This window comes from Arvicanthis niloticus, chromosome 30 (assembly GCF_011762505.2).
Source record: "Arvicanthis niloticus isolate mArvNil1 chromosome 30, mArvNil1.pat.X, whole genome shotgun sequence".
Taxonomy (NCBI): Eukaryota; Metazoa; Chordata; class Mammalia; order Rodentia; family Muridae; genus Arvicanthis; species Arvicanthis niloticus.
This window is the reverse complement of record NC_133438.1, coordinates 3,510,906-3,525,459: the sequence shown is the minus strand read 5'-3', so window position 1 is coordinate 3,525,459 and position 14,554 is coordinate 3,510,906. Positions and strand designations below refer to the sequence as shown.

General features: G+C 44.5%; 1 protein-coding gene across 1 annotated transcript; it reads left to right on the top strand.

Moving 5' to 3' along the window:
* Positions 1-1,010: 1,010 nt before the first annotated feature.
* On the top strand, positions 1,011-11,250 carry LOC143440777 (uncharacterized). The gene is made up of 5 exons (XM_076927555.1): positions 1,011-1,286; positions 3,368-3,406; positions 6,928-7,054; positions 7,724-7,810; positions 8,992-11,250. Exons 1-5 carry the CDS (start codon positions 1,209-1,211, stop codon positions 9,912-9,914), a joined length of 1,254 nt encoding a protein of 417 aa, XP_076783670.1. The 5' UTR covers positions 1,011-1,208; the 3' UTR covers positions 9,915-11,250.
* The last annotated feature ends 3,304 nt before the right edge of the window (positions 11,251-14,554 follow it).

The window sequence follows — 14,554 nt, the reverse complement described above, 5'->3', positions numbered from 1 at the left end:
AAACGGAACCGTAAGACTGGATCACTATCAGGGACATCAGCCCTTTGCCTGGGCTTAGGACCGACACCCCAGGGTGCTGTAACAATCAGGTAAGCCAGGAATCACCTGCCACCCCTTCCAGAGTCCCTAGCCCAGAAGATAGGGCTGCCCAGAGAGGCACATGAATAGGGGCGGTGCTACCCAAGGCTTAGAACCATTGTCCCGTGGTGGTGCAGACTTCAGACCTGTCTAGGCTCCAGGGGAAAGCCTTTCATCTCTCTTTTTTCTTTCTGTAGCCTTGGCTTCACTAGATGGTAGACCAAGCTAGCCACAAACGCAGAAATCCACTGGGATTAAAGCTATACTCCAAAACCTCCCACCAATCTTCCTGCCTTTCTGCACACAGTCTGTTCTGGTTAGTGAAGTTCAGACAACTGCGCCATGGATATACCAGGACAGTTGCAGAGATGGACTGTGGAGAAGCAGTGTGTAAGGAGTTAACGGGACTCCTTGCAGACCAGATCACGGTTACATAGGCTCCAGTGCTCCCTTTCCCCAGGAAGCTAGCTGCTGCTTGTTCCCTCTGAAGCCACTTTTGGCTATGACAGTATCTTGGCTTAGGCCGCCCCTCTTGGTTGGCGGCTCCCCTTCCTCTTTTCCGGTGGGTCTCCTCTTCTCACAAGGCCCGGCTCAGGGTCTTGTTCAATCTGTAACTCTCCCCCACGTTTCCTGTCTGGTCTGGAACTTACTGTGACTAGGCTGGTTTCTAATCCCAGACATCCACTTGCCTTTGCCGGTAATTCTGTAATTTAGGAGTGGGTCAGCAAGCCCGGCCTTTGTAGCTCAAGGAAATATTGGCAAATCTATAATCACAACGATCTCCCTAACAGACTGAGTGTCCTGCTCTGGGGGGGTTGGGGGGGTCCACTTGCTGGCGCTTGGTCCTGTCTGAACTACATTGTCCAGAAGACATTGCACCAAGAATAGCCAATGAAAACGGGCGTTTTGGTGACGACAAAATGACGCTGGGCGGGACTTTCGGCTTTGCGTGCAAGAGGTTCTTTGAAACTTTCTGGATCTGTCAGTTTGTTTCAGAGAAAACTGGTTTTATCAGTATTGGTCATGGCAGGAAAACGGGAGAGCTGAAGCATTTTTTTTTTTCCTCTGTCACGGAGACGGAACTGAGGTTTGCAACAACCCGTGTGATCTGATCCAGGCTTTGAGTGGGTATGGCCCTGTCCCGGGGCCCGGCCGGACAGTGGAACCGGGTGGTGATTGTGGAGGCTGCGGGTGGAGCCCTGCCCCAGGTGAGTGCCTAGTGATCGCCCGCCTACCTGAGTTCTAGAGCGCTGAGATCTGGGTCAGGAGCCAACAAGGCAGACCCTCATGTCCCCGACTGTAGGGCACCGGTGGACGAAATTATGTTTTTTTGACATCTGTGTGCTAGATCACTAGAGCCATCCCCTCTGACTCACAGCCTCTGGTGGACTGCACCTCCCAAGGCTTGTGGGCGGGCCAAAGCTCAGAGACGGAGCCCTGGGGTGACCTCTGCTGGCCTTAGATGAGGGAAAGGGCTCAGTGCACCTAAGGAGCTGACTTTTGTTTATAGAGACTGGTGGCCAGGAAGATTTGAACTGAGGAGCGAGCGATTCAATCTATTCAGCTTTCCAAGCGTGGGGTGGGGGTAATTTGGGTGTAGGCAGAGACCTGCGAATCCTTGGGTAAATCCTGTGAACTCATGTTCGAGTTGGAATGTGAACCATGGCGGGGGAGTGGTGGTGAAAATGTTCAGATCTTTGATGAAGTATTTTATTCTGTCTTACCCCTCCCTCCGTCCTTTCCTCCTCTCCCCCTCCCCTCCCAGACAGGGGGCCTGGTGGGCTCTTCTCCCCTCCCTCCCTCCCTCCCTCCCTCCCTCCCTCCCTCCCTCCCTCCCTCCCTTTCCCTCCCCCTCCCCCAGGCTGTCTTCAAACTCAAAGACATCCTTCTATCCCTAACTCCCAAGTGATGAGATTAAAGGACCCTTTGTTTTATTTTTATTTTATTTATTTATTTTTAATCTTGGCGCGAACTCACTGTTTACACCAGGCTGGCCTCGAATTCACAGAGGTTTGCCTTTTTGTGGGTTAGGGTCTCCTTCGGATAAGGGCTGCCAGCTGAACTCTGGTTGTCTGTAAATGGTGGAAGTGCCCTAACCAGAGGCAACCTCTCCTGCCTTTCCAATAAATTTTAGAAACTCAGCTATCAGGACTTGCTGCTGAGCCAAGTGTACATGTGAAGAAAAGTTAAATTAAAAATAAATACATTTTATTTTTAAACAAATAATATTACTAAGTTATATTAGTAATTATAATTGATAATATTACTAAGTTTTAAATATTACTGAAAGCATTTTACCGTTATGTGATGGCATTCAGCATTTGAGTAAAGTTTACTGTATTAGCTATCTCCCCTCCCCACAGTGAGACTCACCATGTGACTCTAGTTGGCCTATGTACACCATGTTGGCCTCAGATGCACAAAAGTCTGCCTGCTTTTGCCTTGCAAGTGTTGTGTAAAGGCCTGCACCATCATGCCTGGCTAATAGCAAAGTCTTAATTCAATGTGGGTAGATAAAGCCATACATTTTGAAAACATATGTACCGGTTGGTGAAATTTTTGACAGAAGCATTAGTCATGTGCACAGGAAGAGACTACTGTACCTAGCACTTGACACATTGGACTGAGTTTGAGACTATTGTTCTCTTCTTGGAGTAGGAAGTTGAGTTAGTTTGAATGAAAATGGTTCCCATAGGCTCAGATATTTGAATGCTTAGTCTTGAGGGTGTGGAACTGTTTGAGAAGAATTAGGAGGAAAGTTACTCTTGGAGGAAGGGTGTGGCTGGAAGTAACTGTTGAGGCTTCAGAAGCCCACACTTGATCCAGTGCGTGTGTGTGTGTGTGTGTGTGTGTGTGTGTGTGTGTGTGTGTGTGAGAGAGAGAGAGAGAGAGAGAGAGTCTGCTGCCCATAGATGGGAATGTAAAGTCTTTAGGTATTGTCCTGGTACCATGCCTCACTACTCCCTCCGTGTTCATCCTGGACAAACACTCTGAAACTGTTAGCTAGCCCCCAGTTAAATGCTTTCTTTTATATTGTAAGAGCTCCCTTGACCATGGTGTCTCTTCACCACAATAAGACAGTACATGAGACAGGCTGCCATGCTTATCCTCAGGTAACAAACTGAAGAGATTGATTCTTTGTCCAAGGTCACCCAGTAGGAGACACCAGTAAGGGATGGATCCCAGGGGACAGTTGGGGGTACCCGACTGCATGTATGGGAGGGGACTTGGGTGAACCTTTGGGACACCAACACTCTTACTTGTTACCCACACCCTTGTTTTTCTACAGGTTTCCCAGTATTCAGTGAAACCTGCCAATCAGGAAGAGGTAAGTGGACGGGGGCCCAAGAATCACACCCCTCACTTAACACATAAGTGACCTCTGGGACTACGGTGTCTTGGGACTCTGTGCTTGAGATTCTCTCTGTCCTTTCATTGGATTTCCCTGGCACATGCTCAGAATAAAAGATCCTCACATACACAGCAGAGATTACATGGCCCAGCTTCCCTTTATGCTAACCATTGTCTGAGGATTCAGAGGTCTTAAAGTTCCAGTGTTGGTATTAGAGGATTCCTGGAAGTGAAATGGGTTGGGGATGCTGAAAAATGCTCAGGTGAGCATGAGGTTCTGCTGGCTTTAGTGGGAGGTAGGAGTTGGGGTAGCATAGCAGCTGAGGGCCGAGCCTGCAGACTGAGATGGAAATGGAAGCTCAGTGTGAAGACTGATATGTGTGCCCTAAAGTCAATCATGTGTAGATGGCTTCCTGGTCTTCATGCCAGGGACAGAGTGGACAACAGTGACCCAAAAATGGTCTGTGTGAGACAGGGAGGAACCCATGTAATTCCCAGATTGAAAGGAGGGACATTCTTTTATCTTGGATTGACCCTAGCTGTGATGGTTTCAATGAACCTGCCCTCCAGAGGCTCATAGACTTGAATATTTGGTCCTCATTGGTGGAACACTTTGGAGATAATAATGAGGTATGGCCTTGTTGGAGTAGGTGTGTCACTGAGGGGTGGTTTCAAAAGCTTTTGCCTTTCCTAGTTAACTCTCTCTGCCTGTCAAGGATCACTCTGCCAAATGTTGGAACCCGCACTGCCAAAAGTTTGGGGGCCAAAATTGTTAGAGCCCGCACTGCCCCAAGCTTTGGGGGCTAAATTGTCCTGGCTTGTACTATTGCTCCTGTCTGCAGGTCAGGGTTTAAGCAAGAGAGAGAGTGAGGACGGATGCGAAGAATGGAGACCAGAGTGTGATTCAGTCCTGTTTATTCTCAAGTCTCTCCTCTTCTCTCTTTCCAAGTCCCTTGTTCCTAGTCCTTAGTGCCTCCAAGTTCCAAGTTTCTAGTCTCCTCTTCTGTTTGCCTCTCGCCTTTTATAAGTCTCACTTCTTAAGTTATGCCTTTAAGTCTTGTCTCTAAGTCACACCTTTAAGTCACATGCACCTGTCTAGGCAGATATAGTTGACTATTCTGCAAGTGTGTTCTTTTCTGGACAGTAATTTGTCTGTAGATGGAAAGAGGCAATTCTTGTCTAGTGGCTGTCTCACCACAACTGGAGTAACTCCAAAGATGCTCAATTTCTTCTTAGAATCCAAGACAGAAAGCTGTCAGGAGCAGACAGGTCTCTAATCAAAATGAACATTAATACAGAAATGTTTGTAACGTCAATTCTGTGGATTTCTGACGTTTTGAAAACCAACTATCCATGTAAGGTAATCTGGACTGTTGTCTGTTAACTCCTCTCAGCTATTTCTAAATAAAATATAGAAAACACCCTAACAATAAACTCAAAGTCATGAATTTGCTATAGTCCCTTAACTCACAGGCTAACCATCTCAAATCAGTTAAAAAAGTTAAAGAAGGACTGGGTCTAAGCCTTGTATTCCTAAATGTGTTATACAGGTGCAATGCCTATGAGAGTAACAATATTCATCTCCCTTTTATATCAATAAGAAGCTCGTACCAATGAAAATGTTAAATTTGAAATCAAAGTAAATTTTGTACCATTTAAGAAATTATAACTTCATCTTGATAATAATTATACAGATTTCTACCAATAGGTTATGGCTATGAAATAAATCCTAGCTAATACTCCCTGTTCCAACAAAACCACTAATTTTCCCTAGAAAGACAGCCCAATATTAACCACCTTAGTCCCCAAGCCCAGGGCATAGGGGGCGCTGACTCTTCTTTAACTTTTTCAAGCTGATTATGGGTGTTGAGATATTAGAAGAGGGGTGGGGGGAAGAGTAAGTTGATAAGCCTCTGACACTGTGTCTTCACTGCATTTAGCTGGAATTCCAGGACATCAGAGGTTTGAGCAGGTCTGCTCAGCTTGCTTGATGAATAGATACACCAAGGCTGTGTATTCTGTAATATACAATTCTCAAAACAAATTTTAGTATTAAGATAATTTCTGCCTAGACAGATTAATCAGCCCTTAATAATTCTGCATCACTAAGGTCTGTCAGATGATCCTGGGCCAGAAGGCTGAAGATCAGATGCGCCAACGTTTTGTAGTATAGGGACTGTCCAGGTGTTCAGCGTTCTCTATAAATTGGCTAAGTTTTAGAAGCTATGCTTTGTGCTTCCCATAATTTCCATTAACTCAGTCATTCTGGATTTATGATGGGGTTGAAAACTTATAGTCTCATAGCCAATCCTGGCTATTTACTTTGAGAGAAAAGATTTGAGTGGATGGTTTTCAGCTGACATTCATTCTAAAGCCAAGAAAAAAGCCAGGTTCAGAACTAAGTGTTTTAGTTAGGAGAGATGACAGAGGTTCTGGTTAGTCAACAAAATGATGGACTGGGTATTAGGACTATCTTGTACCTAACTGGTACAAATTGGTATAATTATGCTCTAATTGTATTTTGAAAGAAAAGTTTTATTTTAACAGGAAGGGTGATATGTAGGAGGAGCTAAGGTGGGAGGAGTATGGAGAGGAAGAGAAGGAGTAAGGAGAGGAGGAGAAGGAGTAAGGAGAGGAGGAGAAGAAGGAGAGGAGAAGCTAGGTGATGAGAGAGAGAAAGAAGGGGGGGGGACATGGAGGCAGATGTTCAGGTGTCTCCACCAGTCAAAGATAGTTGATATATCTAGGTTGGGTATTGGCTTACACTTCTGATTGAGCATTACCAAACTTATAAAGCCTTTGATTAACGTTTAAAAAAATTGTATAAAAGCAAAAAGGAGAAGGGGGCATGGAATAGGGGTTTTCTAGGGAGGGGAAATGGGGAAAGGGGATGGCATCTGAAATGTAAATAAAATATCCAATAAAAAATAAAAAATAAATAAAATAATAAATAAAAAATAAATTAAGTCACATGCACCCAAGGGAAAATCGTGGTTATATAAAACAAGATGTTGTCAGAGTGTGCTCAGCTGTTGTAGGCTGTTGAAAACAAGTCTCTTGTCAGGGTATATGGCTCAAGATGGCTGCAAGGATGATAGCTGCCTTCTGTGGGCTCCCCACGTCTGCCTGGTACCTATGGATCAGGATGTAAGGTCTCAGCTACTGTTCCAGTGTTGTGTGCACCTGCAGCCATGCTCCCTGCCATGTACAGACTCACCCTCTGAAGCGTAAGCCCCAATAAAGACGTTGTTCTATAAGTTGCCTTGGTCATGGTGTCTCTTCAGAGTAATAGAAAAGTAACTAAGCCCACCATGTCAACTTGCTTGCTGTTGCTGAGTGCTGAGCACCGTGGTCGGTGGGACCTGGAGGACAGACTGGGTATCAATAGGTTCATAGTCTGATACCCTCTGAGGTAGGAAGCTAAATGGGAATGACTTAAGGATACCAAGAGTCCCTGAAAAGGAGGCTTCATATAAAGTCAACTTTCCCCATATGCAGGGCTGTGTATCCTTTGAGGACGTTGCTGTGTACTTCTCCTGGGAGGAATGGACACTGCTCGATGACTCCCAAAGGCTCCTGTACCAGACGGTGATGACTGAGATCTTAACACTCATGTCCTCGCTGGGTAAGACCCTGCCATCCTGTCAGAGCATGTCTATGTAGGCTTTTCTTTTTTTCTAGAGAGCTGTATCCTTTTCAAAGCTGGCCTATGAACACCCAGTCTTTCCTGCACTCTCTTGGAGTATAAAATACAGATTAAAAACCAAGGCTTGTTTCACAAGCGCTCTGTCTTTCTCAATTGCAGCAAAGGCACCCAGGAATTAATTTGGGGTTAGGATTTTTTTTGGTGTAGTGTGAGACCAGGTCTATCTTTAAAATCCTAGCTGTGCTGGACTTGCCATATAGACCTGGCTCTCCTGTGACTTGCCAAGATCTTCCTGCTTGTCTTTTGAGTACTGTGATTAATGGATTGCACAACCACGCCTTGCCTGGGGTCAGGAGTCCTAACACTGATGGCTTCTTTGTGATCTGATGACACTGTAAATATTTGGCATCTTTGTGACTCAGGTACTTCTAGGTGACATGCCTTGTGTCTGAATGTGGCAGGAATTGTGGCACTGGTGAGCTCATTATTTGTTTTTTTTTTTTTTTTTGGTTTTTGTTTGTTTGTTTTGTTTTTTGTAAGACACCCTTACCAGGATTATTCTCACTAGGCTTCTTTCTTATGGATTGTATGGGTTGCATCACCCAGTCTTGGTAAAGAACTGTCATTTCTTGTGTCACTGTACTCTAGGACTTCTACCTTCTGAGATCCATGACATCACTCAGCTGGAGTCTTGGGGACAACCCTCTGTGCCTGCATTGAGATTCCTGACTCCAGGTATGGTATTGGTACATAGAGTGTGGTGGTTTTTGATGTTTGAAGCTATTAATTCTGAACCGGAACTGTCCCTTGGGTGTCAGTCTTGTATGTTTTGCCTGTTGCCTTGGAACCCTGTGAAACACAGCCGCTCCTTTATTGTGCGTTGGCGTGCACTGTAAATATAACTTACTCGCCTGATGTAATTTTCATCTCAGAGGCGGTGAGCCTCCAACTGATAACATAGGCCTAGTTCTAGAAGCCTCTGTACAATCAAATCAAGGCCTAGAATGTTTTCAGCCTCTGAGACTTACCGTTGAATAAGCTCACCTGTTCTAGCTCTTTCTGCATTCTGGCAGTATGGTCAACTCATCTGTTCCGGCTCAAAGTCCTTTGGTTCAAACTGGCTTCTTTTAGCTTCTGACTGAATTGCTCTGTTTGGCCTCAAAGTAACTCTAGCAATCTGTTCTAATCTTCTGGCTCCTCATTCTCTGGCTCATTCTGTCTTCACCATGTCTAGCTTGTCCTGTCTGCAATCTCTCTGTCAAACTGTTCTGGCAAAAACTGCATCTCAACACTCTGTCTGCTCTGAAGTAGACTCGCTTTCCTGTCCTGTCTCTGATTCATTTAGTCAAATCTTTCTCTGATTCATCACTTTGTCTGCTCCTCAATTAGAAGTCACTTTCCAACATGGCTGCTTCTTTTACCAACTAACCTTACCTACATTGTTTTGGATTAAAATTGTGTACTATAGGAGTATCTGTATTCCAGCCAGAATAGCCATGTTGCTGGGTTAAAATTCTTCTACCATGCCCTATACCTAGGGCAGTCCTTCAATGCAGGTTCTTTAGTCACCATGTCGTATCGGATTAGACAGCCTTTTGCACTTAGTCTTGAATCTCCAGCAGCTGAAGCTTGCAGAAAGCTATTGGGGAGGAAAGAGTGTGTTATGGTTCCTAGCACGCCTCCCTGTGATTTACTCCATGCTTGTGTTCTTGCTTCCCCTAAGTTCCCTAAAAACATAAGATCTTGACAAACTCAGCATGGTAATGGGCCCTGTCAGCCCTAAACTAACCCCTTTGTTCTGTGAGAAATCTCAGATCACCATTAGTAATACATGCTGTCTGTCTGTCTGTCTGTCTGTCTGTCTGTCTGTCACTCGACAGTCTGTATGCCACTCATCAGTATTTCTCTGTGCTCAGGTTGTTGGATCAAAGTGGAGAGTGAAACGTCCCCCTTTGAGCAGAGTCTGTCTGCAGAAGGAGGTGTCAGTCCATCCACGCTGCAACAGCAAGTGCTGTGCTGTGCTGAGATGCCCTTGCTAAGTACGGACAGTGTGACGATCCTCCAGACCTCCCCGGGTCTTCTCAGGCATCCGGTGACTTCCAGTGGTGGGGACGCCCCCGTGAACACGGAGAGTGGAGAAGCCATTCAGAGTGAGAAGAAGAACTGCATATGCAGTGACTGTGGCAAAACTTTTACTAGCACGTCCCACCTAAATCGACACCGGATGATCCACACCGGAGAAAAGCCTTTTCAGTGCAGCGAATGTGGGATTTCCTTCAGCCAAAAAGCCTTTCTCGTTAAGCATTTCAGAATTCACACTGGAGAGAAGCCTTTCAGGTGCCTTGAGTGTGGCAAAGCCTTCAAACATAATATCTCCCTCGTCTCTCATCAGCGAGTTCACTCGGGAGAGACGCCTTTTACCTGCACCGAATGTGGGAAATCATATATGACCAGATCCAATCTTACACGTCACTTTCAAGTTCATGCTGCGGAGAAGCCTTACAGTTGCAGTGAGTGCGGCAAAGCATTTAAGGAGAAATCCAGCCTCATTTACCATGCACGAGTGCACACTCGGGAAAGGCCTTTTCAGTGCAGCGAGTGTGGGAAGTCCTTCAGCCAAAACGCCTTTCTCGTTAAGCATTTCAGAGTTCACACCGGAGAGAAGCCTTTCAGGTGCACTGAGTGTGGCAAAGCCTTCAAGCACAACTGCTTCCTTGTTGCTCATCAGCGAGTTCACACGGGAGAGACGCCTTTTACCTGCACTGAATGTGGGAAATCATACATGAACAGATCCAGCCTGTTATATCATTATCGGGTTCATACTGGAGAAAAGCCGTAGAAGTACAGTGTCGTGGTTTGAATAGGTTTGGCCCCATAGATTCATGTGTTTGAATGCTTGGCCCATAGGGAGTGACACATTTAGGAGATTTGGCCTTCTTAGAATAGGTGTGGTCTTGTTGGAGAAAGTGTGTCACTGAGGGGATGGGTTTTGAGGTCCATGCTCAAGTACCACCCCGTGCAGGAGAGTCTCTTCCTGACTGCCTTCAGATCAGGATGTAGAACCTCTGCTTCTCCAGCATCACATCTGCATGCACGCTGCCATGGTTCCTGCCATGATGATAATGGACTGAACTTCTGAAAGTGTAAGCCAACCCAATTAAATGTTGTCCTTTATAAGAGCTGCCTTGCTAATGGTGTCTTTTCGAAGCAATGGAAACCCTAACTGAGACATGGCAGCGAATGCATTAAATCATTGAAAAAAAAAAAAAAATCCAGACTTGCTTCTCGTGTCCAGGCTCATACAAGGGAAAGGCCTTTTGAATGTTGTGAATCTGGGAAGTGTTAAAAAGCAAAACAAAACTCATCTCATGAAAGATCAACACGTTTATAGTAGAGGAAAGGCTTTTATGTGTAATGTGTGTGGTATGCAGCTTCATTTTACATCACAGATTTTATGCAGCAAAGCATCATGGGTGCAAAGAATGTGGCAAAGTGTTTTGCTACAGGACTGGATCCACACTGGATAGAATATATGTACTGAATGCAATGAATATGGGAAATCGTTTCCATGATCCACCCTATCTAACATAAGAGGATATTCACTGGACAAAAGTCAAGAGTGCTTCAAATATGGAGCGCCTTCACCCACACTTTTATCATATTTAACTGAAGAGGCCACAGTACAGAGATGCATCATGAACCCACTGATTCTAGGGAAGCCTTTGAGTAACGGTCTGCTCTTATTAGCAGCACACACCCAACCCAGATAGGTTTGTGAACGCAGAGCACATAGAGAAAGCTTCAGCCATTGACCAAGCTTGTTGCGCCTTAGGAGTGAATGTGACTTTGAGCAGAAGTCCTGAGAGTGGCCTTCGTGGAGGAGCCAAGTCATTGAAAGTTACTCATCAAAGAACACAGAGGCAAGATGAGGACCCTTGCCATCTTCTTATTCTTAAGAAGTTAATGCTTTCTGGGGACTTAGTAAGATGAAGCCGTGTTCTTGACTGCACCTGTTTGGGGTGGAGTCTCCATGTTACTGAATTTGAATAGGGAGGAAAAGAGAAGCCTCAGTTTAAATAAGACATATTTTTGTTGTTGTTTCTTCTGTTGGCTGCCTTTTGTTTCCCCTCACTGCATATTGTAGTCCCTGGGATAAATGATCATTTACTGTAAAATCTTCATGACTATTGTGTTCCTAAGTGTCACTACTTTTGTTGGGGACTAGCCCTGTGTAGCACCTTATGCTCTTACATAGGAGTGTAGTCCATATGTTTTAGGTGTTTGTTGTTTGTTTCATGTGTGAGTATTTAGGCTGCACATATGTATGAATTCTAAGTGCATAACTGATGCCTGTGAGGCCCCCCCCAAAAGGCATTGGATTCCTGGAATAGGAGTTACAGATGGGTGTGAACAAGTCTGTTTGCTGGAAATGGAACCCAGGTCCTCTGCAAGAGCAGTGTGTGGACTTACACTCTGAGCCCACTCTGGAGCCCATATTTACGTTTTTAAGAAGTTACCAGATTTTGTTCTAAAAGGCCGTGTTTCAGATCTCCTCTTGCAGTGTCTCAGATGCCAGTTTTTCACATCCTGACATTTTTCCAAGTCATGAGGTGTTCACTTTAACAATTTTAGTAACTATATTGGCTTGGGTGTGATGGCACAGGCCTTTAATCCCAGCACTCAAGAGTCAGAGGCAGCCAGAGGTCTGTGAGTTCAAGGCCATCATGGTCTATACATATTGAGTTCCAGGATAGCCAGGACTACATAGAGATAAACTGTCTCAAAAAAAAAAAAAAAAAACCAAAAAAAAAAAAAAAAAAAAACCCAAAAAGAACAATACTTAAACAAATCAAACACATGCACACACACACATACACACACACACACACACACACACAAATATAGTAGCATATAATTGTGTCTTTAATTTTACATTATCTACATATATTATTGTAGAAATGTATTTACTTTTGGAAGTTTTTGTTATGTGTGCTGAATGTGTGTCTGTTCCCATTAGAGAGCAGAAGCCACTGGAACTGGAGTTCCAGACCCTTGTAAACCTTTAAGTGGATGCTAGGAATTGAACCAAAGTCATCTGCAAGAACGGTAAGTGCTGTTAGCCAGTGAGCCGTTTTCTTCTGACCCTGTATCTATGTTTTCTTTGTTTTTTTTTAGACACAGTCTCACTGTGTTGGTTTGACTAGCTTGGAACTTTATGTGGATCAGGTTGTCCTAGAACTCAAGAGACCTAACTTATTCTGGGTTCTAAGTGCCACTCTGGGGAATCAAAAGACACTGGTGACAAATGACTACTTTTGATGCCTGTTAGCCTACCAAAGTACATAATGGTCTCTGGACTCTCTTAGCATTGCTAATGCCTGTAACAACTATTGCTGGTATCCTGCCTCCTCTTAGCTCTCTTCACCCCATCCCTACCCTAAACTTACCCAGATCCTGGTTTACCCTTCCCCCAGCTTCTGATTTCCATATAACCCTCCTCCCTCCTGTTTCAGCCCTGTGCTCTCTTGGCTCTTGGTTCGTTCTCTCTCTCTCTCTCTCTCTCTCTCTCTCTCTCTCTCTCTCTCTCTCTCTCTTTCTCTCTCCCTCCCTTTCTTCCTCCCTCCCTCCCTCCCTTCTTCCCTCTCTCTTCTTCCCTCTCTCCCTCTTTTTCTTTTCCTCTCTCTCTTCTCAAGGCCCAGTCCAGTCTGCTGGTCCTGTTTATTCTATTACCTTCTCTTCCTGCTCTGGAGTCTTCCTGATGCCTCTGGCTATATTACCCTTCATATCTACAATAAAGTCCTTCCCTTCAACCATACCTAGAGTGGACATGTCCTCACTTCATACAGCCAACACACCGTGCACCTATATTTTTGTGCTTATTTTCTTTCTTTCTTTTTTTTTGGGGGGGGGGGAGCTGTTTTGTGTGTATAAACAAACAAATGAAGAAACGTTTACGAAGATTTCTGAATCAGGAGGCAGGGCTCATGTGTGGTTGTGTAAGCCATTAATCCCATCCCTTGGGAGACAGAGGCAAGTAGATCTTTGTTAATTATGTGCTAGCCTGGCCTACAGAGTAAGTTACAGACCAGGCAGCATTGCATAGTAAGACCCTGTCTCAAAAACAAAAATACAACCAAATAAAAAACACCTACAGCAAAAACGAACATTATTACACTGTGGGACATATGCACTGTGGGACATGAGCAACAGGCCAAACTTAGGAACTTAATGACTAGAAAGAAGACATGAAATAAAACCTAGGGTGTGCTGGAGAGATGGCTCAGCAGTTAAGATAACTCACTGTTCTTGCAGAGGACTTAGGTTCACTTTCAGCACCCAACACACTGTGGTGTACCACCACCCAAAAGGCAGTGCACAAGGCACATGAGTGTGTACTCATGCAGACAAAACACTCATGTACATAGAATTATCAAATCCTCAAACAAGTTAATAAGAGAAATCTGAAGGACTAGAAAAACCATTCAATGAAATGGTAGCATATGACTTCACAGAGCTAAGGAAGAAATGGACAGTCAAGCACAGGTGTTAAGAACCTTAAGTGCCAAGAGAAGACTCTCTGTGACACACCTTCATCTAAATGTAGAAATTACAAAGTGAACATCAGTGGTAAAAGCCACTGATGGCAAGTACCAATTCACTGAGAAAGAGGAGCCTCTCAGAACTTTACCAAAGTGCTCTGAGAAATCCAAGAAAGCCTGAAATATATGGCTGTCATTGAATGGACATAACTGCTAACCAAGACTACATGAATAGCAGTTTTACCTTTTAAACATCACAGGGAAACAAAAGCATGTTGGCACAGGAACAAAACAAGGGACCCCATGATCATCAACCCAGCAGGTAGAAGACACTACACACATGTTCATTTTATTTATCAAGTTTGCAGCGGCCGGGTGGCACCTGCAAACTATAGTGTGCATGTGTGAGTCATAGAACTATGGGAGTCAGCTCTCTCCCTCCAAATTTTGGATCTTGAGGATTAAATTCAGCCTGTCAAGCTTGGCCACAAATACCTTTCCCTGCTGAGCCATCTCAGCTGCCTGCAATAGTTGATGTTTTGAGGCCTTGTCTATTGCAGTTCAGGTTTGGGATGGTCTTGAACACATAATTCTCTCTCAAATCCCCAGTTCTAGGATCACAGCCATGCATGCATGTGCTCTGTTTGAAAAGAGGAATTCTTTTTTTTAAATGTGTTTTTGAGACAGGGGTTCTTTGTGTAACTCTGGCTTTGTAGATCAGGCTGGCCTTGAACTGCCTGCCTTTGCCTTTCTAGTGCTGGGATTAAAGGCATGAGACACTCCCACTTGGCAAGAAAGGCATTCTCCATCATGAGTGCGTAAGAAAGAAGAATTCAAGAATAAAAGAGAACCAGGAAGGAGTTAATCATGTCCAACTCCACAGCAAGTCCCAATAAAGAAATAAGAGGAGAAAGAAATGAACAAACCAACCAAATAAACA